At 30.4% G+C, this 27852-nt stretch overlaps 3 protein-coding genes across 7 annotated transcripts; 1 reads left to right on the forward strand and 2 right to left on the reverse strand.

The window, feature by feature from the left end:
• Positions 1-193: 193 nt before the first annotated feature.
• Positions 194-9643, reverse strand: LOC125071248 (mediator of RNA polymerase II transcription subunit 29). 2 transcript variants are annotated; one of them, XM_047681375.1, is made up of 6 exons: positions 9560-9643; positions 8621-8763; positions 8171-8232; positions 7916-8000; positions 5371-5469; positions 194-451 (listed from the first exon to the last, which is right to left on the reverse strand). In XM_047681375.1, the coding sequence occupies exons 2-6, from the start codon at positions 8759-8761 to the stop codon at positions 335-337; spliced, it is 504 nt and encodes a 167-aa protein (XP_047537331.1). In that variant the 5' UTR covers positions 8762-8763; positions 9560-9643; the 3' UTR covers positions 194-334. The 2 variants fall into 2 exon arrangements, with proteins under 2 accessions (XP_047537331.1, XP_047537330.1); XM_047681374.1 differs by lacking the exon at positions 9560-9643 and having other exon boundaries at positions 8621-8900.
• On the forward strand, positions 9212-13116 carry LOC125071245 (DNA repair protein RAD51 homolog 3). The gene is made up of 7 exons (XM_047681370.1): positions 9212-9394; positions 9531-9661; positions 9912-10018; positions 10086-10252; positions 10534-10662; positions 11359-11550; positions 12611-13116. Exons 1-7 carry the CDS (start codon positions 9350-9352, stop codon positions 12641-12643), a joined length of 804 nt encoding a protein of 267 aa, XP_047537326.1. The 5' UTR covers positions 9212-9349; the 3' UTR covers positions 12644-13116.
• Positions 12651-27768, reverse strand: LOC125071244 (annexin B9). Of its 4 annotated transcripts, none has more exons than XM_047681369.1 (8): positions 27631-27768; positions 27336-27373; positions 26420-26596; positions 21280-21484; positions 18124-18353; positions 16570-16666; positions 14927-15108; positions 12651-12919 (listed from the first exon to the last, which is right to left on the reverse strand). In XM_047681369.1, the coding sequence occupies exons 2-8, from the start codon at positions 27363-27365 to the stop codon at positions 12869-12871; spliced, it is 972 nt and encodes a 323-aa protein (XP_047537325.1). In that variant the 5' UTR covers positions 27366-27373; positions 27631-27768; the 3' UTR covers positions 12651-12868. The 4 variants fall into 4 exon arrangements, with proteins under 4 accessions (XP_047537325.1, XP_047537324.1, XP_047537323.1 ...); XM_047681368.1 differs by having other exon boundaries at positions 12651-13088; XM_047681367.1 differs by having other exon boundaries at positions 12651-13440.
• Between the last annotated feature and the right edge of the window lie 84 nt (positions 27769-27852).

The raw sequence follows: 27852 nt of genomic DNA on the forward strand, positions 1-27852 counted from the left end.
TTTCAATTTATAAGAATATTTATGATCTCAAAAATTATTAAAATTATATTGGTGCCTTAATTTGCCCTGTTTTAGAAATAAGAGTGGAAATATTTTTATATAATTATTGTAAATAAAAAATAGTTTGTTATATTTTATAATTTAGACGCTATTTAAAACAAATGTATCAACTTATAAATGTTATTTAGGAGTACGTAATATATAAAATTATTTTTCAGAAAAATATCCAATGAATTCAATTATTTTTTATTAATTTAGCGTAAAATTAGGCTTAATGAATACAGATTATACAATAAATATTCTTCACTCTAGAATGTGTTTAATTTCTCTCTGGTCACTCTGCGGGCGAGATGTTTTGAGCTGCGGCTACTAATGTGTCGTGAATATCTTTGGCATATGATATTTGTAGACGAACTGTGTTCAAATACTGAGGGTAGCTCAGAGTTGTCTCCTGTAAAGAAAAAAATATATTAGAGTAAAGTATAAACTAATAATTATCAAGAAGTGCATTTAAACTTGTTAAAACGAAATTATACCTAAACCCTAATCTACCCAAATTTTTACCCGAACCTCGAGCTTGGTATGTGTGCGTTAAACTATACATAACATATTAACGCCGTAGATTTATCCTGAAGGAAACATGCATTTTCTGTTTTTCTTTTTGTTTTTGATTTTGATAAAAAATCATGTCGACCGCTGCGTGAAAACACGACAAACCTATAGAGAAGTTTTAGGTTTTTTAATATATTTATTAATTTATTAGTAAGTTTGATATCATATATAAGTATTATAAATTATAATAAGTATATATAAGTAATTATTATATCACAACGGACATTAAAAAGGAGATGAAAAATGTGTCTAACTAGGCACATTGTATTACACGACTGAAATATAGTGTAGTGAATTGGAAATAAACAGTTAGTGAATTTATAATTGTTTGTCTTATACTCGATACTTATTAGCAGATTTTCATTTTTTTCTATTGAATATTATAGTTAAGTGGTATAGATATATAGATATATCAATTTGAAAAAAACATTATAATAAATTATAATTTGTTGGGTGGATCTATAAATTGAAACTAGCTTAACCATTTTTTCTCGAAACGGCGCTTTTTCATTTGGACAAGGCCTTTTGTATGGTCATAGCTAATCTATCTAACATAACATCCCTAACACGTTTTTCTTTTTTAAATCAAATTGATTGAATTTAAAAACGATACAAAAACTATTTTTAGGTTAAGTACCTAACAGCGACTTTTAAGTTTGCTTGTTTACAATAACTAATCAGTTATTTTAGATGCAGTGTTGGCCAAAGCAAGCAAAAACGAAACTGTTTAGATAAGAAATAACAACAAATATAATAATATTATAAATTAGAAAGTTACCAGAATGTCTGTTACGTAACTTCTGAATCCAATTTGATGAAATTTTACATCCTTATTCCTTACATCACCAATGCACCCACAAACCTTGGGAGCTAAAAAGTTACGTCCCTTGTGCCTGTAGTAACACTGTCTCACTCGCCCTGCAAACCGGAACACAACACTAAACATTGCAGTTCGGCGGTACAATATATGACAGGTACCTACCCAGACGGGCTTGGACATACCAAGCTTTACTTGGTGGTAGGGTTTTTGTGTGAAAAACGATACGACCTTTTTAATTCTATGAGTAAAATGTAAAATACTTAAAATCTTCATGAAATCAGTATTTATTATGATACTATTATGATATCAAACCAAAGTACAAGCTAATTTTGTTGTTAAGATCGATATACATTATATCTTTATCTAATTTGATATTTTCTAGGAGCTGATCAAAACCAAGAAATACGATTATTTAGATCTTATACACTGTGACTAGCTGTGTAACTGTGTGTATGTAAATAAAAAAGAGAAAGAATAACAAAATTACCTACTATTAATATAATAATTCAAAACAGAACAAGTCTGTGGAGAAATAAATATTAATAATAAAAAAATAAATGGCTAAACTAAAAATATTGTTACTTTTTTAGGTACATGTAAATAATTAAAAGGGACATCAAGACTATTGATCTTTTTAAATTAATTCAGTAATTGTTTACTACCGTCCAAACGCCATTACATACACAAAATAATTCATAACACACATACACACAACAACACAACAAAACAATTTATTTTTAGATTGGAGTAATAAATAAATGGAGACAGTGTGTTGTTTATGGACGTGTACTATATTTTTAATGCTGACTGCGCAGGCGTCACGATGACGCGACAGTCACAATCATTTAGTGCAAGGATATAAGGATTTAATTACCGAGCAATTATATTATTTATTAAACATTTATGAACAAAGAAAGTTTTCATCTGCTTAAACGCGAAAAACATGAACTTTAAAAAAATAGTTTTTTTTTTAGTTTCTGTCAAAATTGAACGTCACTCGATGTGTATTAGGACACAACACTTGCACACAAGAAATTCATAATTAAATATTTAATGGAAGGTATTGCATTAAAGGTGTTTCTATAATGACGTTAAAGAAATGGTATCCTAACAATGCTATATAGAATTCCCATGATATCGATAATAATGATGTTCTACTAGCCAATTTCCTTGAATCAGTTAAAATTACATGATATACCATAGAGCCCAAATGTAGGCGCAAATATAAATTCGTTATCTTAGTCCGAAGGGCCAGCAAATCCAACATGACCGGAAATAACAATAAATTTCAAAACTTAAAGCCACTATATACTACTACTGAAAAATTCTTGCGATAAAGTCCTGATAGCGTTTTTATGACACCGGACTCCAGACATCGTGATCTGCAACCTTATAGGTCACGGATTAGAGGTAACACTATAGTAAATACATAAAGGTGATTGTGAGGTCTCCAAAGTACTCTTCTGGTAAATATTTTCTGTTCTAAGTCCGGCTTCATATTTAATAAACTTTCCACGGAAACGTTACTTTCACAAAATAAAGGAAAACTACACTCATTTTAATAACTGATTATATAATCAATACGATTAAATAAACAAAATAACGTAATAAATCATTTACAAGATAAATGCGTCACGTACTAAAAACATCATGGCGCTAAACGATTTGAAATAGACCTTAACTATAAATATTGGGTTGGCAACTAAGTGATTGCCGATTTTGTGTGTAGGTAGACTTTACACTTTCTTTTGTTTTCTTAACGTGGTTAAAACATCTCACCTATATTTTTTCGTATTGTTTGGACTTGTACCTTTAATTTAATTTAGTAAAAAAATATATCGATTAGTGCTTTAGTTTTGTTTTTATCCCAATTAAAAAATGGAAGAACAGGACGTGCACTTCAGACATATTTTATTGTATCACTTCCGAAAAGGCAAAAACTCATCGCAAGCACAAAATAAGTTTTGTGTCATATACGGAAATTAAGCCTTGAAAGAGAGGCAGTGTCGAAATTGGTTTGCCACATTTCGTTCTGGTGATTTTTCATTGAAAAATGCTCAACGATTTGGCCGTCCAGTAGAAATCAATGCAACCCATATCAAGGCCATTATTGATTCAGATCGTCATAGTACAACACGTGATATTGCAGAGAAGCTCAATGTATCGCATACATGCATCGAAAAAATTTAAAAATACTTGGTTATGTCAAGAAACTCGATTTGAATTTTTCTTCTTATTTGTGAATCGGCAATCGCTTAGTGGACAAAGATATATCTGCAATTAGTAAAAAAAAAAATCAACAGATTCTTATTTTGAAATTGGAATTTTAAGAGACTATGAAATGGTAATATACAAACGGTTTCTCTGCGATACCATTGAATAAAAAGTTACGATTTGTGGTATTATGAAATATCTTTAAAATCTAAAAATTATTTAAATAAAAGTTGGATATATCAGTAATCCCGACTGGTAACCCTGTTTAAGTATGACCGCTGTTAATACATAGCAAACTAGCTACGCAAATAGACCGCGGAAGCCTTGGAGATAATAATATTATTTATTGAAATATTTTATAACAATTCTCGATAATCGAGGTTACTTTGTATTTGTAAATATGTTATCAATAAGTATATGAAATTTTTACTTTAACCAATATTTGGTAATAATGATCCACTGTATTCAAATGTAAGAATAAAATCTCATTTTAAAATAAATTAATTTAAATCTGGTAAGCGGAAGGTTATAGAGTACCTTCGAGCCACCTAATTTCGAAAAAGCGCAGTCAGCAATGGCATCAGCACTTACACAATCTAGCAACAGCATAAGCATTTAAAAATAAGGTAAGGGAAGATAAGAGGGAAGGGAAGGTAAGAAGCAGGGGAATTCGCCTCAAATCGGCCAATACTTTTACTTGCAATGTTATAAATACAATCAAACACTGAATCAATATTACAAATTAATAAAAACATTACAGTTATAAAAAAAGGATTAAATTGATTTTAATGAAAACATTTTGGGTAACGTTATGTCTCGACTCACTTACATCATGTATTCTCAAGACACGGATGTTTTTCTAAGAAACACGAATCAAAGTTTGTGAATCTTAAAATGCTGATATTTGTCAAAATTGGTCTGACGTCAACGTACTACAACTATAACAATAACTTCAGACCCGGCTAGCGATGTAAAAAGTGGCAGGATCGACCCTGACCCTTTGATCTTAACGACCTATTGTCGTCCCCACTCCCAACACAAGTGATAAGCTTAAAAGTAATATTAGTAATTTATTAATTAATTTGGGGCATTTCTTTTGTCTTACAAAACTAGGAACTTTAAAACGTGGTTATTTATCAAATCTATAATACCAAATACAAAACATAATACAACATCTATTCTTTGAGTAACGTATGGTAAAGAATATCTTTACTTGCGGCAGGGGTTTGTGCAAGGCCGCCTGGGTAAGTACCACCCACTCATCAGATATTCTACCGCCAAACAGCAATACTTAGTATTGTTGTGTTCCGGTTTGAAGGGTGAGTGAGCCAGTGTAACAGGCAGAAGGGACATAACATCTTCATCAGCTCCCAAGGTTGGTGGCGCATTTGTGTAACGTAAGGAATGGGTATTATTTCTTATAACGTCAATGTCAATGGGCGGTGGTGACCATAAGTGGTTACCACCGCCCATGGTAAGACCATCAGATGGCCCATTAGCCCGTCCGCCTACATATTACATAGCAGAAAAAACGTTTTTGAGTAAAATGTAAAACTTAGTCAATCATCAAAATAAAAAAACGGCATATGTTATATGAAATAACAAACGTATGTTTAACGTTTTTATTCTGATTACCAAAAGTAAGGGTTATGGATATTAGCTCCATTACCAGGCTACCGATATTATACCGATAATTCATTTATTTTAAAATCAGTTGTACATACCTGGCTTGTAGGTCCTGAATCCAATCTCGATGGTATGACTGTGAGTGGAAGGTAATGAGCAGCAGACTGCGCTTGTTGTATGCAAGTTATTGCCGTCCTCTGGAAAAAACAATAAAAACTAATGGTAACGGTGTGTTGTGTGTGATATAATGGAAAAGTTTTTATTTAATTATAAGATTTTTTATTTTAAGTTGATATTAAATTATTGAACTTATAGTTCTGATAGATTTCGTTTTATGAGTAACGATAGGAAATTATAATTTGCTACGAAGATAATTTTCTTTAATAGTCAACAGACGGGTCAGTGAGGCAGAATAACAGATTGCTGTTGATTGTTGGTATGGAAAAGTAAAGCAATATAAAGGTTTCAGGAGGGCATTTAAATTGAAGCGCTATTTTATATCTTGGGATCCAACAGGGTGCGCCAACGTTGTCAGTCAGGTTAAGTTTAGAAGCATCAGTATATATAAGAAAGTGATTAAACACATTTAAATTGGACATTAATATCACCAAGTTTTATTATTACAGGAGAAAAGAGGATTAAATTTCTAGTAAGAGGTTGAGGGAGATTGGTATACTTAAGAAAACTGATTAATAGGAAGGAAGTCAGTGTGTCTGGGTTGCAAAGTTGAGATAATTTGTTTAATCAGACTGCACCTTATGACATAAAGTTAGTACCTATAGGTAGTATTTAAATGTCGGCGATTCAAAAGGGCTTCATTGTGAAGTTTACTTGAATAAAATTGATTGATTTGATTTGATAGTCCGTCATGTTCTGATCTGTTGTTATACTTTCTTACAACACAATGGAACTCTTTGAATGTAATGTACATATGTGTAATGTATTTAAACGTTTATAAATGATCATAGTGTAATACGGCGGACGAGCATATGGGCCACCTGATGGTAAGTGGTCACCACCTATGCGCGAGCAACCTTGGGAACTAAGATGCTATGTCCCTTGTGCCTGTGATTACACTGGCTCACTCACCCTTCTAACCGGAACACAACAATATAGAGTACTGTTGTTTGGCGGTATTATATCTGATGAGTGGGTGGTACCTACCCAGACGGACTTGCACAAAGCCCTACCACCAAGTACGTCGCTTTCAGGATCATAATATGTTATATTAGGAATTGTAAAAATGATAATTGGAAGAAAAAACTAAATATTGTATATATATAATACAATTTATCGGTTGCAATAAGTTACAACTACGTACTGTAAATTCGCATTAAGTTTCCGCTCTGATAGTCTTATCAAGACAAAAGAGTCTCCTTTTGTCTTTGAAATGTAGTTATACTTGCATTTATTAATTATGTAAATACACCTATCAATAAAGGAATAAATAAAGCAGAAAAACGCATTTACGCAATCGTACGACATATCGCGTCAATGTGATCGAAATATAAAGCTACTGCCACACTAGATGATTTCTGAAATATGTTTTAGAATAATCTCATATTTTTAAAATTTTACAAACTATTTTTTTCGTAAAAAAATCTTTACTATAATCTATACAAATTTGCCTTCCGTTATTATAACTAGAACTTAACTTAAGACAATGGATGGGAAATGTTTAAGTATACACATTATCACTATTAAGTTATTGCACTTTAACCTCTGTGACAATGTGACCTTTTGGTCATTGGATCATAAATCTGCCAATATATAGGAAAATAATTGAATAATTATTTTTCAGATGACTTATAATCTTTGGAATGAAACAATCGCATTTACGTCATTCTCCACTTAAAAAGTGTAAACGTAGTGTAAATTATGTTGAATAAAGAAATAAGGTTATTTTTTTATTTCAACTCAAGTCTGAGTGTATTTATATTTTATTATATTATAAGACTACAAACAAAAAAAAAGATTTTGAAAATAGAAGTTGCTAATGCAAACTAAGCCTTACCATTAAAAGTGCATTGCTTGTTATTTGTTAGAGTGATAGAGTCAAGCAAAGACATCAATGATAAGGGTCTATAATAAGTAATTCTGATTGGTTGCCGGGTCAATAAGTTAATTGTTGCTCTTAGATGAATTCAAACATATGTTTACTTGGTTTGTTACATAGTAACAATGTAGGTATATAAGAAAATTATTTAGAAATTTCCAAACGATCATTACAATTAGGTGACAGTTTATAGGATTATCAATGTTGCTTTCACCTGATCACCTGATCATAACAAGATGACATGCCTCGGTCATTTCAATGCCACTTCATTGGATAATAAAAGGTATTTATGGATATACACTAATGAACATTTGTATATCAACATTAATTATTTTATTAAAACGTTTTTTTTGATATTGTATAATATTTTCTATCCTATAAATTATTAAGATATATAATGGATGATAAATTAAATTTGTAAATACTATTTAAAATAGTTTTTTACTATTTTTTCTAAAGCATTTCTTGATAACTGACAAATTAAAAATTAAGGCTGCTTTGTTTGATTATTAAAATATATGTTTGTTAAATAAATTATTAATACTTGATATAAACAAAAATCTTTACTGATTGTGTGATTTACTTACCAAATGTAGCTCCATTTGATCACAAAGTGAGAAAAATTCTTCCAAATTTTTATCAAATCTTGGCACGGGATTGTCCATGCCTTTCCTGTCGATCAATATACCATTTATTTAAAAAAACAAAAAACCTTGACTTTTATAAATTTACAAACTTGGTGTTTTTTGTTTTGATAGTAGATTTTTTCTTTTTTTTAGTATTACTAAAAAGGTACAAAAGGTTTTTATATATTTTTATTTAATTTTAGAATGCTTACTTACTGAGTATTTGAATCAATGTTGTAATTTTGATGTAGAATTTGTGCAGCTGATTTCAATGTCATCTGTAAAAGTAGAATTATGTTATTTAATTAATTGAAAATTTTGTTTCTTTTCATAATCAGCATTATATTCTTCAAGTTAGGATTAAAAACCTTCTTTTTATGAAGCAACTAAAATACAGTTCAAAGTTTTGCTTTGCTTCATGCAAAGTGACTTTGAACTAAGCCACTAAAAATCCTTTTAAGTTGTCTGACCAACCATATTGAGATTATCCCTTTTGGAGACATTGCACTCCTGAGATTACAGTACAGAATTATGAATCACTAAATTAGATATATTTTTTCTTTCATTTATATTCTACAATCTTGTTCTCTTCTGACATACTTACAGACATAGTTTATAGCCTAGCCTATCCATTACAACTGAATTTAATTAAGTAAACCTACTTACAGGTAAAGATTCACGCAAGGAGCCCATCAATGTTTTTACTTTAGATATATTATCCATCTTGTCTTGTTGAGGCTGTTGCGGCATTGCTGGCTGCATTTGTTGGGGTGAAGGCACTGGCATAACTGATACTGGCAATTGCATGCCTACATTAGGATTAGCACCTACTGAATTCATTGGCACGTGCATATTCATTTGATTCATGATGTTGATGTTATTTTGATAATTTTTTGGAAAATCCGTAGTAATTGTAATGTTTTTAGTATTTTTGTTTTGAATTAGAACTTCAATGTCAATCTGACAGGACTTGACACTATCAATTATAACATATTTGACGTTTCATGGTGTAATATTGTATCAACTAATTAATTTAATGTACATGACATGTAATTTAATTTGTTTTAACTTTTATATTATTTACGTTTCATTATTGTATCTGACACGCAGGTTCATTAGACTTATTATAAAAAAAAATATAAAAAATAAAAATATACATTTTTACAAGGATAACTTGCAAATTCACAGCAAAGGCAATACTAGCAAGTAACCTGTTATTTAACAAAGTTCTTGTGGTACGGGTAATACTGGTATGAAAATTTAAAATAGTTTTCAAACATTTTCAAATCAAAACATTTGATTCTATTTAAAGTATTTGCCTCAAATTTTAAACTTTTTATTATTTAAACTATTTGTACTCATGAGCAACAAGTCATCAAGGGCATCCTTTTGAGAATGAGCTCTGAATTCAAAATATATAATGCAACAGAGTTGTGGCAAGTAAGTAAAAGAACTATAATAACACTCATTAATAATATTCTAATAAGAGTAGAAGAGGTACAGCTTGATATGAAAAGTCTATTATATTTATTCTTCAAGATTGAAGAACATGCTTACAAAATCTGTTTATTTCCAGATTGAAACCAGCTTACCCTCTATACCTACATTTAGTCAAAATCTCGATAAAGTTCTCGGTAGTGACGGAATACAATTGGGTTCTCTGACAGAATTATTAGGCTTACCGGGTTCTGGGAAAACACAACTATGGTTTGAACACTACTTAAGATAAAAAAAATATTTATTCATATGTAAATTGTATACAAATCTGGCGGTTAACGATGTCTATTTCGCGTTTTTTAATGAAAATTAAAAAACAATCCACATCAATTTTTAAACCAAAATAAACTTATATACCAAATATAATCATATGTTTAAATATTTCAAATTTTAAAATAGCAATAAATGATGTAAATAATATTAATAATTTTTTTTTATATCATTTTTAAATTGCTTATAGTTTGCAGCTATGTGCCTCTGTACAAATACCTAAAGCTCTAGGTGGGCTCAGTTCAGAAGCTCTTTACATTGATACAAACACAAACTTTACATTAAGTAGATTTAAGGGTAAGAATTTATATAATTTATTCATTTAACTATAATACTATACTAACTACTATATTTTGTGCTGTAGAAATATTATTTTCTAGCTTAGCAAAATGTCAAAGGATTATGGATTCTTCAATACCAATAAGAGAAGAGGATGCCTTGAAGAAATTTCATTATGTTAAAGCAATTGGACTTGAAAAGTTTTGTGCATTTTTATATCAACTACCCAATTTCATAAGGAATAAGCCGAATGTAATATAAGTTTATAATAACTTTCAATGGTATTTACTTCGGTTACTATTTATATATCTCGATAGTGTCGCATTACAGAAGATATAAACAAATGAGCAAACTTTATTATCTCGGTGTGCCTAACAGCTACGCTTGTCCCTCGCCAAACATCATGCTATTTTACTTGTGTGCAAGTACTCAGTAGCCAACTGTCAGCCATTGTTTATTTCAACACATTCACTGCTTTGACTAGTCTGTCTAGGAAAATAAATGATCCAAGGGTACATACAATTTGATTACAGGTGAAACTCATAGTAATAGATTCAATAGCATTTCCATTTAAAGATGGCATCTCTATGAAACAGAGAACTGGATTGCTATTTAGATTGATGGCGGATTTACAGAAGTTGACATTGAAAAATCAAATTGCTGTGAGAACTTATTTAATGTTATTGAATAATTAAATAAAATTTTAATTTGTCTACAAACTTATAAACCACACTATATTTAAATAATACATTAAATCATTACAAGAATATTTTTTTTGTAAAATAGTATTTTCATCTATGAATTATTGGCACAAAAATAATAACTTAGTCTTTTTTTTATAAGCATAAATTCATTCTACTTATGATTTTCGGAAAAGAAACAATTATTAAATTTCACTTTAATAATTGTTTCCCTATGTATTCTGGTAATCCATTACCACTATGTTGTTTATTCGCCGTAGCACTGGCGCACTTGCAAAACCAGGTTCAACCTTTAGATGTAAATTGCTATCTCTTTATTTTTTATGTTAGATGTTGACCTCCTTATCAGCTGTTTTTCGAGCAGAGTTGAACAAAAATTACAATAAATCAACACATGGTTGTCGAAAAGCAGGCTTAAAGATTTTTTCTGAGCATTTCCTCTAATCGAGCACGTAAGTGCCTCAACTACCGCTTTTTTCTCACCGCCTTAAATAGTTTCTCAGAATTTTATATAAAACTTATGACTGTGCCTATCCAAAATAATAATATTTTATATGAGGGCAAGATGCAAGTTTATTTTGAATAAAAATGGTCATGTATTCCGTTTTGGAATTGTTAAAATAATCTTTACGCTCAAATAAACCTAATATTTTTCAGGTAGTTTTAACAAACGAAATGACGACCAGGATTGGTCTATCAACAGGAGCAATAGTTGGTTCTCTTGGTGACACTTGGTCGCATCGTTGTAACATGCGTGTTCTTCTGTCCGCTCCAGAGCCGCTAGAGAATATAAGATTAGCTGCGATTCTTAAAAGTAATATTGTAGCAGAAGACGTTGGAAAGTTTCAGGTTAACAAAATATTTATTTTATAATTATGTTTCATAATTATATGAAACATACTACCTATTTACATTTTTATAGGAAATGTCGATTTTATTAAATTACTCCTTAACAAGATATTTTCGATTACTGGAAACAGTGTGTTGCCAATTTGAAGTGTATTCAGTATCAAGGTACAATAAATTACTGGTTAAGCTACGAAATAATTAGTCTTCATTGTATGGTTTTTCAGGGGAAATATCTTTCTATTTAATAAACGTTAATGATTTTATCTTAATAATATCATACATGAGTTAATGATTACTATCCCATTAAGTCGAAATATTTGATTTTTAAATTCCATGGAGAATACAAAAAAAACGTACATACGACCTTACTAATACATTTATTTTAACCATCTTAGAAATAATTCTCTTTATTAAATTTAATTTTTATTTCGGATTTGTAGATTTGGCTAATATATTTAAATTCCGGTTAAGAGGAGGGAATCTAATTTTTACCAAAACATTAACTGTTCGAATAAATTAATAACTATGTCAATATAAATGTAGAATAAAGTAAAATCTTAAATATAAATGTATATTTAAATTTTGTCTGGCGTTATAAACTTATATGTTTAAAGAGCACTTGCAAAGAAAAGCCACTAAATGTTCAGTAAAATTGATTGGCATGTTAATGTGGAATGTCTTAGCAAGCCAGGAGTGCTGAATAATTTTCAAAGTAATTGTGCTTCAATGTTTGAAACACTGCCAAGTTCACGAATGTTATATAGTTCTTTAAAACTTTTTAAATAAAAAATTGTAAAAGTCAATTGACACAATTCCTAAAAAAACCTAAGCTTTAATAGATAATTAGATACTATTAAAAATATAACCAAAATGACAATCTATTACCGTCCGTTTTTTTTTCCAACACAAAAATGTATCTTATGGAGTAATATTTGGTTTTCAATAAATTAAGTCCTTGTGAGACTTGAAAATTGATCTGTCTTTGACATTCTTGAATATTTTGAATAAATTCTATTAGAAAGTTATCCAAAATAAATCATTTAAATTCTTGGTTTTCCAGATAACACACGAGGGAATTCGGGATGTCCAATAAAATACGATTGAAACATACATAGTTTTATTAATAATGTATTTATGTATATATAATACACCGTAAACAAAACTACAGCACCAATAAATATCTCATTTTCACAAAAATATCAAGCTTTTATTTCTACACATCTCAACAGTTATATAAAGGCAGTTTCATATCGGGACTTAGCTTTTTAAGTGCAATAATACAAACATTCAGTACATTGTAGTCTTATTATGCTTTTTCTTAAGAAACAATAGTGAGTAACACCCTTTTGTAGTCTCCTTTCGTATCATCCTGCAAAATATTACATTTGTTTCTGTAATAGAACTATTCGATAACATGCATTTTTTAAAACATTTATAGAAAAATAATTTATAATATGCAAATAAAATATATAATTTATTTTGCAGGATTAAGCACAAAGTGTGACTAGAACATTCCTGAAGTCACCATCTAGGTCTTCCTGTAAAGATATTGAAAAACCAACACTGTAACAGTAGCAAAAATAATACCGAAACTGGCCCATAATTTCTATCGATACTTCACACAGCGTGCATTGAGATTAGCATGAGATTACAAATCACACATGAGATTAAATAATTAATAAAACTTAAAAACATAATAATCTTTTTCAAAATGCATCAATAAGTAAAGTGTACCAATACATATAAATAGGGTACGACAGATTATAAATATTTACACCACAGGTCATACATGGTAGTGGCGGTTGTAATATAACTTATTTAGTCTGGGGTAGGGTAGCCTTAGTAACACATTGTAGATAGGAGATGACCGAGTGAACCGTCCATCTCCTCCTGAAAAATGGGAACAACTACTTGTAAAAAAAGCAACCTCCACACTGAGGTACCAGGCACCATGCACTCGCGACACTAAGCTGTTAGCTACTGTGCAGAGAAAGTTACGTGACAATGATAAACATAAGCAAAATATACAGATCTTTATGAAAAATAAAATTTACACTCGGCATGGATAACCTAAGGTTTGGTCATACTGAAAACAATTTTTACACTAATCATCTTTGAGACAATATTAGAGTAAAATATATCCAAGTTTGTTTTCAGTGTGCTCGTACCCTAGCTCTTAAGAACCTAACAATTGACAAAAAGAATGTAGTGAATTAAAATCTAGGTGATCTCATTCGTTGTCTCCCAGACCATCCTTGCCAACACTATTTACTCAACAAGAGTCAGTAAAGCCTTCTTGTAATCCCCGGAAGTGTCGCCCTGCAATCAAAATGTTTCACTATTCTGAACGCTGTCTAATTATTTTGTCGAAAGCAATAATCAGCAGTAAAACTATGATTGTAGTCTTTTTGGTCCCCGATTATAGCAAAGGAGGGTAATTATTTCCGTGTTTGAATTTACTACCTTAACCCGATTTTGATAAATGAGTTAGATTCCTAAAAGCACCCTGTATGTTGAACACTGTTCGGTAAACATCACCAAAAACCTATTATGGCGAAGATCAGTCTTCGTATTTTAAAAGAAAAAACCCTACTTTTTTTATTAATTGTAATAACTTACATTTCTGTTTAATAGTAAATAAAGAAACTAATTATTATTAAACAATATAACATACACGCTTTAAAACATTATCATTTAATTACATAAAACATTTGTTAGAAAACAAAGTTTTGTAAAATAATTAATTAATTAATGAATACACAAAACAACTATGACTATTTATGAGGAGTGGAGGTTTTATTTATATATAAAAATAATATTTAAATAATGAAATACATAAACAGATCTGTATACACAATTATTGCTTTAAGAATGATGGAAAATTCACAATAAATGGAAGAAAAATGTAAAATGTCATGTTTTTGTCTCATGCTGATTATTCAATAAAAGTAAAGTAAAGCAGACTGTTATATAATTAACTTATTTATTATTTTATTTATATCATAGAAAGTATGGGTCAGCATCTTGAAAATAGTTTAATTTTAACAATTAGGTTTTACATGCCATTAGTAACAAAACAACAACAACAATAAAAATTGGGTTAGTTTGATACAAAATATTTAAATCTAATGAATGATTATAGCCCTGCTACACAATTAATGATTTATATTATTTGTGATGAATGTGGGTTAATCACCTCGAGATTTTTGACTACATAAACATTAAAAAGCCAATAAGTGATTAATTTATTTAAAAAACTGTATTGGTAGCTATCAAAGTATTTACAGTGTACTAATTGAGCATCCAATTCAGCTGATACTATTAAAAATGTATAGAAAATAATTGCTACAAATATAAATAAGTTCAAGGTACTCACAGCGATCCACTCCTCCAGGGGTTTGCCGTACTTGTCTAGGAAAGCCTGTTTGATGTCACCGAGATCGATCTCGGAACGGCTAACGACAATTCTGATAAGGGTTTTGTCGTTGGTTCCCAGACCCTTCATAGAGTAGTACAGACGTTCCGCGAAGAAACCAACTTTGCTCTTCACACACTTGACTAGAAAATTAATAATTTAATTAAAAATAATATAAAAAACACAGAAGGCTTGAAATTAAGTATGTAGAGAAAGTAAGTAAATAAAGAAAATAAAACTAGGAATAATAAATGAAGACGTGACTGGATGAAGGTGATACGTAAAATATAATTTTATGTCATAAGCATAACACTTTTATCCACTCACGTCTTTAAATATTTTCTAGTTATCATGTTGAAAATAATATGTACGTCATAATATTCATCTAAATATAATATACATTTTGTAATTCAATTAAGATTTACGTACGAAACGTTCCTATTTACGTAAGAAAATTTAATTAGTCTTTGCTTATACATAATGTACGTAATGTTTCAATATATGACATCTTATCCCTTCGCTCGGAAATATCTAACAATAAAGAAGTGCAATAATTGAAAATTAAAGATATAGCCGGTTTATTTATAGTAAAATTAACAAAAAAAGGTTTTTTTTATAATGCCGGATTCATTGACGAAATAGTCGAGGTAATTCCGTGCTCTGTATGTAATGGTTGCATGAGTCATCGCAAGGTCATAGTTGACTTCCTATTCTAGTTACAATGTAACCTTCACTTCTTATACGTCATTAATGACTCATTATGAGATTAATTTCCAGTTTTTGGTATTCCTTGTAAAATCAAATCAAAATATACTTTATTCTTTTACAAGCACTTTTGAATCGTCATTTAGCAAACTATTTAAAGTAAAGCTACCACCGGTTCGGAATGTAGATTCTACCGAGAAGAACCGGCAAGAAACTCAGCAGTAATACGAAATACTAATACCGTTTTCGGTGTTTATCTTTGAAACTTTCGGAACTGTAGCCATTACTTAATAAAAAATGTCGCGTTTTTATAGACTACTAATACTAATGATAAGCGTAGTTTTGTTATAATTATATAACTTGTAACTTAAAGTAACAGAAAAGGGAAAGTTTGTTTTTGTATCAATATCTTATCTAGAATTTGACTGAATCGTTAGTTTAATGTCTATAGGGCCGAAATCCCGAGGTTTTGGGATGAAACCAAGGTCAGGCCGATATATTTGTTTTCTCGGAAAGCGCGTGAAGCAATTGGTTCCGCGCCTGAATCTTTCCGGTCGTGTCGCATTTGCCGTCCCATCGGATTAGAGACAGCTCTTGTTTGTGCACACACTTATGCACTTTATGTCCTGCGTAGTTGGCTAGTCACTTGAGATGGTCCGTCATAACCGAAATCGGTTAGGAGGACGAAAATAACGTTATTCGTCTTCAATTACGTAATTATAAGTAAATTCACGAAACAAGTATTTTAATTCAGTAACAACATTTAGTAATTAATGATAAGAGAAAGTGTTACGAAAGTGCTACTTTAAATTGCTTTAATGTATTAGTACTTTTTTAAATGTTTAAATACATTCGTATTTTATAAAATACAGAAGCTGTTACTTTTATAATATACATACCGATAGCAAGCATGCCCTTCTCGACGCTTCCAGAGAATTCCTTCTTGATTGTTTCTTCAATATCTTTGCCAGTCAAGGCCTCGTATTCAGCAAAGATCTGTAACGACACAATTACTCTAATGTAAAAACTTGCTTATACTAGAATAATAATAATCATCATTGGATTGTCCAGATAGGATTGGACATAATAAAAGACTTTTAATGCCGGCTGCATTGCTTAACGCAAATCGTAGGTGGAAATTGGTTTAGCTCGTTCGTTTTCCGCCCTCATATTTGCCTTTACGGCAAATGGGGGAGCCTGTAATGGTTTTGGATGCGCAACAAAAAAATTCGAAGTTAACTTTTACGACAACCTAACCGACAACGACGTGCCTACATTAATAATATTATTTGTTTTGTACTAAAAATTTGTAATATAATATTATTGTAGACTGTGCATCAATCATACAATGTCAACAGTTATAGATTTCAATTAACATTTACAAGTTGTGTGGTTTTTGCTTAAATTGTAACTTTGTAACAAATTGTAAAATCTATGTGTATGAATTGATACTATGATTCCTTAGACACTACGTTCATTATCTTCTGAGCCATCGCGGCTAATTAAGGTATCGTATTGTTAAAATTGTATGAACATATGAATAATTCATTATAAAAACGTCTGTGACCAACATAAAAATATTTAATGCATAACGATAGTATGAGTCAGCGAGACTTGCTGAGCATATAAACTTTTTATTTCGAATTAATTACACTAAACACGTATCCACGTAATGAATTGTATCTTACATGTGTGTGTAATTGGAATTTAGATGTATGTAACTTGCTGACTAGTATTTTTTTTACATAATTTGCAATATCCTCGTCGAAAGGGTGACAGATTACACAGATATCGTATAGCATAACTATTGAATTTGTGTTATAAGTTTAGTGGCAGTTTAATTGGTGTATGTTTTAGTTATTTTTGTTTTCATTAATGTACGCTATTTTTATCTTAATAAAACAAAATAAGAATAAAAATATTGCTTGCGATACTCGTATTTATAAGATTTATTTTTTAATCTATACTTCCATATTGATTTAACAAGAAAGTTTCTCTTATTGCTTGGGATTTATTAATAGCTTATTCGTCAGTGTTTCTGGCTTTCAATCACTTGAATGACTACAACATATAATATATGTATTTAGGTGATTCATACATAAGTCGATCAACGACTGATTTATTCTTAAGATTCAAGTTTTATTAATAATATTTACAATCTATGTTTTTAAAGTTATTACAAATATTTTTATAATTACATTACATATACATTCTCAGTTAAACTGAAATGAAGACAATCTAGTATTTTTTAATTTATTCATTAAAGTATACAATTAAATGGAACTCGGAGATATTGAGAAGAACTATAATAATGAACATACTTTTATTATAACCTTACCTAAAGAAAAAAAGATTAAATTATATAGAAAAATAAGCAGTGATTATTATACGGAATGTTGTTTTTTTAAATATCGGATATCTTTGGAATGCATTTAGTTGACTTAATAACTCACTTGTCTCAGCTGCTGATAAGAGCGTGTTATAAGGATGGAGTTGAAGACAGACTCATCTGTGCCCCACTGTCCCTCTCCGGCAGACGCCAGCGCCTCAGCATCGGCTTTGGCCGCGCCCTCGTCGACTCCGGCGTTCTCATCGCGGTTGGCCATGCACAGGGACACGCATAGACGCTTGAAGTGACCAGAGGTGTCACCCTTCAGGTCCGACTCTAGGCTCTTGCCGTATACTAAAAAAATCAAATAGGTAATAGATAAAATTAAGATTATTCAAATTAATTATCTATCTAACATTTGACAAAAGCTAACAATAACAGTTTATTACCGCGGCTCACCTTGTGCTTTACTTTTTTTTGTAAACGAAGAACCCTTTATATCCAATTACTATTAATTAATGGAAACGAATGTTCTGCGACGATAAAAAAAACATGTGCAGCAAATTCTTCTACACATAAAACTAAACAATTTCATTAGTCTAATCACTTTAGCTCACGAACGTAAATTTCCCATTGGCTATGAATGCTAATGGCGTATGACGGCACTTTGTACCAAATGACCTACTAACTCATGGTCGAAGTCAATACAACAATATATAATTATTTGTATTATATCTATTAATTGAAAATAATTGAAAAATATCACACGACTCTTCAATAATTTTCAAAATTAACTACATGATAATAGCAATCTATAACTTTGGAATATTCATTAATCTTTATAGTTTTAGGGGTTGATGTTAAGTGGAAAATAACTTACTTCATAGCAAATTGAATCTAATTCGGTACAATGGTTTGACCGTGAAAGATAAACAGACAGAAAGGCATTACTTTCGCATTTATAATATTAGTAAAGATAAGTTATGATTATAAAACCTTTTTAAATTGTTATGCACAATAATAATTTACATTTAACTCGATAAAATATTTTCTATTGTTCTTATTAAGCTGTCAATTAATCTGATTATTCAAATAAAGAACATTAACAGAACGTGTCTTTAATAAAATACTTTCACGTCATATAGTCGTTATCAAGATTCAAGGAGAGAAGCAGATATTATAACGAATACAACAGAGTATTAAGTGAATCTAATGCGTAAGTGCATTATTTTTAATGCTTACTCTATACAACAATCATATTATTGATTTTAAACATAAAACTATTATATACTAGCCTCACGCTATAACGTCGAGAGTGTATTCACTACTCGTGATCTGTCTGTTTACATGTATTTTAAACGTTAAATTTACATATTCATTTTTAATGCAACGTAAGTTTATAGGTAAAAATGAAATTCTTATGGAACAATGTGAGTTCTGTTAGATATACTGAACAGAGTCGTACGTGTTTTTTTTTCTTTAACCTTCGTTAATTGTTTTTTACTGTAAAAATCGTTGTAATATAACGTCCGTGTTGTGATTTATGGTTGATGGAAAAAATATCGATTTCAAGTAAATTATGCATTGCGCAGTGCATTAGGCGTTATGCACATCGCGTGCAAGTTCCACAACATTTTTTTTCTAATCTATGTCCCTATATACCCCAGTGGTATGAACTCGTGATTTTTACCTATGTTTGAGGGTTCAAGCCTAAGCAAAAACTACTACAATTTTTTCAATTGAAATTAAATTTAAATATTGAAACAACACATTTAATTTTGTAACGAGAATCTGAATATTAAACATTTATGTTTTTGAATTTATTATTAACGGGATAATACAGCTCGAGATATAGGTCTGAAATACGAAAACTACTAACCGATAAGTGAAACTCACATTGCCTTCAAACCGGTTATATGTCTAGAAAATTGGCGAAAAACTATCTTCTACTCTACAAAGGTAATTTTAGAAGATGCTTTATAACAAGCGTACCTATTTACTAAAGTCAAATCTATGTATCATTTAAAATTGAGGAGTTGCTTTTTTTGAACCGCCTCATTGATAAAACTAATAAAACAATATATGCCCAGATTTTTTTCACCAGAAGGTGAAGCGCATTTCGGAGAAGGTTTTAATATTGAAATTTAAACTATTATCATGACAGCATGCATTTTATGTTCTTGTAAAAGTAAACGTGTTTTATAATTTAGTCGGCATTTTCGTTTTCTTGGAAACAAAATTAAAAGCGGCAAATGTGCAACCCGTTTATAAGCAATTCCAATATCAATAGGAATGACAATGACCTCGACCTGTCAATTGGCAATTAAAAATACAGATAGCAAAAAAATATTTTTGTTTAACCCACTACCGATATAAAATTGATGTAATATATTATATGTTATTTGATAAAAATTCATATACACGGGAGCAATGAATAATTTTAATTATTATAGAGGAAATTTATACTTCATAGAAAAAGCAGCGAATTTGATGATTATGATATCAGGGACATTAGGAGATAATATATTAACAATATATGTATTATATTGTTAATAGGTGTTTTCAGGAATATAAATGTTTTCATGATGTTTCTACGAACTGAATCGTAAAAAATTATAAAAAATATTTTACATAATATAATTATTAAGAAAATTATACGGTCATAGATTTCTATATAAACTGGTTTATCATTAAATGTATAAAATGAACCCACGATTGTACATTGAAACGAACATAATTAGTAATATCCGTTATTAATAGTGGATTTGACGGAATTTAAATGAATAATTATGTTGTTTATAACGGAATATTTAGATTTGATAAAGTATTTTGTAACATTCTATTAGACTAAGCCAAATTTGACGAAAAGTGTATTAAAAGTGTATTAAACTGTAAAAACTCTATTAAAAGGGTTACTACGATCCGTTTTGCGTTCGAGACTATGAGACTATGTTCGTGATATATGCCATAAGAACCTTTCTGCATAACGACGGTTACCCCAAATGTTATCATTTACATTGCATTCTCAGTTGACCTTGAAATACTCTTATCGAGGTTTGAATGCTTGAAACATCAAAGCAAAAAATCTCACATCAGGAACGTTTTATTCAGACGTTACATAATTGACGCACTCCAATTAGACTGTTAAATTTAACCACTTTAAAGATATTAAAACTTGAATTTAATTCCGTAAAAAACTGACATTGTTTGTACAACTTACAAAAAATGATTTTTAAATTAAGAGTCACACGAAAGTAAAATAGCAACAATATTTACGTACGCTGTTCATAAAACGCTGAAATGGTCCTTATGCCGTAGTTGGATAGGGTGCAAAGGATTTCAATGATAGCTTCCTCGTCAGTTCCGATCCCGGCGACTGCGTCATGCAACTCCTTAGCGTAGAAGTGTGGGAGGGGAGTCATAAGAGCTATTATCACGTTCTCGAGGTTACCGCCAAGTTCGCTCTTGAGTTCACTGATGAGGTCCTGTTAAAAAAATATACCTGCATTTTAATACAACCTTTTTCCTCGTGTTATAAAATAACTACCTACATAATCTGTATTTGTCTAGATACATAATTTAAATGAATATGTTTCGATTTAATTATTATTATTTAGATATTATTTACAATATAATATGATGCTTTTTGTATCGATGTTTACAATACAAAATTTAATCTAACAAATCAATAAGGCAAAAGATATGTATGAACTAGATAAATACCAACATATCTGTGTTTCAGACGTTAGCACTGTAAAATTCGAACATTTTTATTATTCAATAATTGTAATAGTAAATACTATTCGTATATCAGTTACTCCAATGGAATTGACTAGAAGGTAGTGGCGGATGTGTTGTATAATCTTCTACTTGTACGTTTATGTAAATATAGGGCTATAATTAGATTACTCATAACACAATCGCGCGCATAATTTAAACTACGATTAAAGAGGAAACCGGAGGAAATAATGTTAACATTTACCAACAAGACTATAACTATGCGAGTACGAACTCATTAATGAAAGTAGTAATTCTCTATGGGATAACGACTACATATTATAGAATAGAGTACCCTGCCGCGTCAGTCTATCCGACCACGTCGTTCATTTCGTTAAGTGGAAGTAAAAATGAATACACGCGAATGTTTAAACGGTCATTACTAACAGCTTTTTTCACTTCACATTTCATTTCAATTTACGCATATCTCGCCTAGCACTTCGTCAAGTAGCAATGCGAATCACAAGCACGTATGTAACGGGCTTAAAAGTTATTAACCATTCCTAACACCATAAATGACCTTGATAACAAAGATGTTTTTTTTTTAACATACCTACGTAGTTTAATTCAAAAGAGTTTTTATGACATTCGACTGAGAAAACTCGGTAGAATCGACGATTAAATGAACCTACTCAAATAAGGCACAATCTGACTGAGTAACCATTGTTGTCCTATCAAACGGGAACACAACTATTGTAGTTTTTTTTTGGTATGATTTTTATTTACAATGTTTTATCTTTTTAAGTTTTGATTGGTCATTAAAACCTTTTTAATTCGGTCACAGATAGAAAAAAATATAAATCTAACATACCTACTATTTATTATAATTAGTGATATAATCTGACTTTTACTGTATGCGTTAATTGTTCACAACTGTTATCGTTGCATGTATTACATTTTTATGATAAGGCTGTATTGTAGAAAGGATTTTTAATAAAAATATTTAAACATTTTACTTATTGGTTAAGTTAAAATCTAAATGACTATTAATCTCCCTCATCTGCATAAATTATGCAAAGGAGACTACGAAGAGTAATTAAATGTTTATCAATTAATACTTAGGTCAGGTGGCAAATAGATAAAAATTTATGTATTATACAAAATAAAAACAGTTGCGTCTAAAGAAAAAATCTAAAATAGTGTAGAAATAGCAGAAACTCTGGAGTTTATTTAGAAAAAATGTCTGCACCAACACTTATACATCCTGAGCCAAAATTGCTTATTCGAAAAAGCTAAAATTTTAAACTATTTATTTTATAACGCAAACAATCCTACGACAGGGTTTTTTTTTATAGAAATAAAAACTTTAAGGGAAAAACTTTGCATGATTTATACCCGCACGAAGTCGGGACGGGTAGATAGATGACTATTATCAGTGTGCTCTGACGCTCTCCAGGTTAGATTAAAATACTTCTTATTTAATAAACACATATAACCAGGCTCATAGCCTGAGCCAGTTGCGGCTCATTAAATTAAACTTACCCTTAAAATTACCCTGAAGTCAACCTTATGCAAGACACGGTTTTGAAAGGCCTCAATAGATATTTCTTTAATGACAAGATAATTATAATAATGACATCTAAAATGATTACACCTTTTGCAAGCTTGTAAAGTGTCGGCTGTGACAACTTGACAAGTATGTAAACAATGATAAGGTTATGATATCGAGCGAAGAAAATAGCTCCGGTGTGATATCTGACCCCAAAATGATTCAAATTAGACTAATATGACTTTTTACTTTTTTTTTTACCCATAAAAGCACGTACCGTTCTTATTTATAAACTTGTATTCGTATAATATTTTGTTCGTGTGTTCATAACACGCCGAGTCGAATTAAATACCTTGAAGTTGTTTGTAGATAAAATTATATAAATGTATTGGGAGTGCCAATGGTAAAAGATAAGTCAGAATAAGAGGTTAAAATTCACTCTTCAATGTTCTCCATTGGCGAAGTTATCTGTGCCCTATCGTCACAATCACGAGTCAAAAAAAAAAAGGTTTGTTGTTGTTTGTGGTTTGGCCACGAAAGCATGACAGACGGATAGCGTTACTTATTCATTTATAATTTTAGTAAAGATTATTTAGTTTTGTATCTTTTAGGTAAAAATGTTTTATTACATTGTTAAAATGTATATGCGACAGTAAATCTGGTTTATAAACGACTTCGAAAAACATGGCGGTTAAATGTTTGACGTATGTTTTTTTGTCGTTTTACATTGAGATTAATCACTCAACGATCAAGACTCCAAGCCCAAACAATGCCCCAAACTATTATCGTAGCAAGTCTGACTCAGTACTTAGTCAATGAGGAAAAATTATCAAGGCCAATATATTTGTAGCCTTTGAACAAATATCATTGTTACTCGAGATACCTTACAATTATTTTTTACTAATTCCTAATGATTTTCTTGACAAACTACTTGGAAAATATAAAATCATAACGCAACTAGGGCACACATTAACTTGGTGGGTAATCGTCCGTCTAAATACTTAAAAAAAACTAACTAATAAAACTATAAAATTATAAATCTTTATTTTAAATGTATATTTATTTATTTCCGTAGCAGTAGGTAGTCTGGCAAATGGCACTAAGAAATATTATTCATTCCTTACACCACCAATGCGCCACCAAGCTTTGGGAACTTTGATGTTATGTCCCTTGAGCCCGTGACACTGGCTCATCATTTCACTAATTTAAAAACCGGAACACAATAATACTAAGTACCTATGGCTGTTTGGTGGTAGAATATGTGGGGTGGTCGCCCAGTCGTGCTTGCCCGAAGCACCACCAAGTTAATAAAAGTAGTTTGTTAATAAATAATGCAACTTAGTAATAATTTTATATATATTACAACTGCTATGATTGTCAATGTTCCGGTTGCGTGTTTTAACCCTATTTTGCAAAGTGATCATCTTCATCCGCTATCGGACAAAATGATTCATCAATTAAAGCAGACTATAAGAAAATTGACTCAATTGTAGTCTCGTTAAGGTATTTTCTTAAAAGTATTATGCTTGAAGTGATTTCACATTTACCGATACGAGAACGGTATCGAGTTCCGATACATTAACGGCTAACGTAAAATGAACAAAATATGAAAGGAAAATTAATTGATTTAGATATCATACTTGACTTGCTGGTAAAAACGCATACAATTTTTTTTACAGTAACGGTTTATTTATCTGTATTTATAAAATACTAATTCGATTTAACCGAAATATCTATGATACGACAACGAAGTAGTAACTCTGCATTAATTTTTTTTTCATATTTTTTGAATTCGTAATAAAATTAGGCAAAAAGGTTTTATTTTTTATTAGTATAAGTTGTTTTTCGATTTTATTGGTTATTATCTGCATTGCAGGTTTAAAGTGTTTAGTTGCGCTTATGTAGGTAGCATAGCTTTGAATGTAGGTCTTTCAGTTCATTGACTTACCACGAGATTGTTTTACTAACCAACAACATATTTCTCAGAAAGTAAAATATTGACTAAGAAAAATTTGCACATATAACTTATTACTGAAACGTGAAAATATTTATGTGATACCAAAACTAAATAAAAGTATAACAGTGGGTATAATATTAAATAGGTATTTTTAGATAGGTAGGTAGGTATTTAACAGAAATAACATAACTTTGATGTTTAAAACAATATATACATGGTACATTTAGGAGATTAATTTTACTGAAAATCGTAAAGCATAATTTAACTCCGGCATTTTTTTATTATAAATTCATAAGTTACTTAGTTTATAGTTTTGCATAAAAAATCATTTTACTTACAACTTTTGTAGGATATTTCTTTTCTCTAACAGTAATATTTATCAAAATAAACAGGAGAAACATTGAAAAAAATAACGAATTTCGTTTTGATCTTGAAATTAAATTTGTGGCTATTTTGAATGTCATAATTAACAGGGCGTCGAAATCGATATGTACACCCAATACTTTGATCAATCAGAAGTATGGGCTAAACGGAAATTTATCCAAACACCGTTATAAATGAGGAATAACCGTTAAACATGTAATCTCAAATTCTTACTTCCAAATATTCTCAAGTAAGCTCTTACGAGCACCTTTGAACCAAAATTTTACAAGATTAAATTTAGAGCAAGAACCGGAAACATCTCTAGTTCGATCATATTATTAGTCATAATAGTAGTGAGTCAAGAAAAACTTAGCACAGTAATTTTATTCACAGTTAAAATGATTAACAAATGTTGCCAACATTTGTCAATCGTTTAAAAAAATGGTAGCCCTAAATATGTGAGGTGTTATTCGATCCGGCATATTGTGCCCATGTAATCCAATCAACTATGCAGTATACAACGGAAATTTTCTGAGGCATAAACAAATAAAAAAACATTAATAGTCGATCCAGTAGCGACTATTACTATTTGTTATATAAATAAATAACTCGTATACGGTACATAACTTATGTACCTTTTATTATATTGCAGGCCATAAATTAAATGATGATTATAAAATTTTAATGATTCCAACAAATCATAAAATTTTCTTGTTTTAATGAAACTTTTGCTTTGTGATAACAATTATCATAGCACCATATTGGTATTACCATACCATGATGTAAGGTAGGATAATGATCTTTAAACAATTATAAAAAACGATGAAAAATTACCTTTCCATAGTTAGTTTTGAAGGTTTCAGCGATTTCTAGACGCTGGACGATTCCACGGCGGCAAAGGACGTCGATGATGGCCTTCTCATCGGTACCGAAGCCTTTCATGGCCTTGCGGAGCGTCTCCGCATCGGCGGCCGCTTCGAAAGGTTCCGCGGGGTAAACCGTGGGAGTACACTATAAAAAAAAGGTTTGTATTTTTATTGAGTACCATATTTATATAATACGTATATGTTTTTCATTGCGTGAAATCTTAATCTAATTACTTACTACTAGTACTTTTACTAATAGTAAGTATTTTATTATAAATGTTATTTAAACTGATTCATATTTTATTAAAATCAGTTATTCTAGAACTAATATGATTAGTTTATATGTTATGCATCACACGAAATAAAGATTTTAGATAATTTAGATAATAAGCAATTTCATCCATACTGCAGGTGAGTTTTTTATATTATTGTTTGTTCCTTTTATTGTATCTGGTAAGTCTTGCGTGACATTAGATAAATTGCAGGTAAGGTGACTTGGAGATAATTTTGTTTAAATAACTCCTATATTTTATTTACTTTTCTTGTTTTACATAAATATGATATTTAAAATAAATTTTCCTAAATATTTGGTATGTATGTCTATGTATGTATTATGTTATGTACAACTGTACTGTACTGTTAAAAGTATCAAAATTTTACATCCATCTATATGGAATAATTTTATAAGAAAAGTAACCATTTCGTACACTAACTGAAACCTGAAATAACAAGTATATTTCCCCTCTATATTTAAATTGTTTACCCATTAGTTCTCTTAATAAAACCCGCTTTAGCAGTAACCTTGCCCCGAAAAGATGACATCATCTCATAAGAATCGATACCACTATAGATTGTTCACATCCACAATGTAGGAGGAAACTTACCTTGTACGGGTAATACTGCTGTCCGCTCATGTTGTCTTCTATAACAAAAAATAAGTATAGATAATAACGCGAAAACTTCAAAACCAAACACTGGAACGCATTTACGCTATACAAACTAAAAATAAACTACAATCACGATTCACACGAACCGGCTTTTTCGTTTTGCAAACAGATTCGTAACTATATCAGCATTTATGTACAGAAAATTAAAATTACGGTGACACATGATTTGCTATTATCATTAAACAAAAAAATACTATGTATTTTAATGAGAAAATGAAATATAAATACATACTTTTAATTTAATCAGCGACACACCCAACCAAGACACTAGTGAATTCCGAAATAAACACCGAACACGTCGTTCGTCGAGAACTCTCGGAGAGGTCGGGCGGAGTCGTAATCGTGGCGTTTTTGTTAGCCCTCTCACTCACTGCTATAGATAAGGGCTTGTCAACCATTGGTTAAACAAAAGATTGATAGTATTTTAAGTTTGCAGTAAAGTTGACATAAAACT

Source organism: Vanessa atalanta, chromosome 19, assembly GCF_905147765.1.
Source record: "Vanessa atalanta chromosome 19, ilVanAtal1.2, whole genome shotgun sequence".
Taxonomy (NCBI): domain Eukaryota; kingdom Metazoa; phylum Arthropoda; class Insecta; order Lepidoptera; family Nymphalidae; genus Vanessa; species Vanessa atalanta.

Excerpts from the sequence above, each read along its gene's own strand:
- LOC125071245 (XM_047681370.1), top strand. The coding sequence starts at position 9,350 with ATGAGCTCTGAATTCAAAATATATAATGCAACAGAGTTGTGGCAA. Across the intron at positions 9,662-9,911 it reads TCTGGGAAAACACAACTATG|TTTGCAGCTATGTGCCTCTG; the intron begins GTTTGAACACTA and ends AATTGCTTATAG. Across the intron at positions 11,551-12,610 it reads AAGACGTTGGAAAGTTTCAG|ATAACACACGAGGGAATTCG; the intron begins GTTAACAAAATA and ends TTGGTTTTCCAG.
- LOC125071244 (XM_047681369.1), bottom strand. The coding sequence starts at position 27,365 with ATGAGCGGACAGCAGTATTACCCGTACAAG. Across the intron at positions 26,597-27,335 it reads AGCAGTATTACCCGTACAAG|TGTACTCCCACGGTTTACCC; the intron begins GTAAGTTTCCTC and ends TTTTTTTTATAG. Across the intron at positions 12,920-14,926 it reads CCCTGGAGGAGTGGATCGCT|GATGATACGAAAGGAGACTA; the intron begins GTGAGTACCTTG and ends AATATTTTGCAG.
- LOC125071248 (XM_047681374.1), bottom strand. The coding sequence starts at position 8,821 with ATGAATCAAATGAATATGCACGTGCCAATGAATTCAGTAGGTGCTAAT. Across the intron at positions 5,470-7,915 it reads ATCAAATGGAGCTACATTTG|AGGACGGCAATAACTTGCAT; the intron begins GTAAGTAAATCA and ends TGTTTTTTCCAG. Across the intron at positions 452-5,370 it reads ATTCAGGACCTACAAGCCAG|GAGACAACTCTGAGCTACCC; the intron begins GTATGTACAACT and ends TTTTCTTTACAG.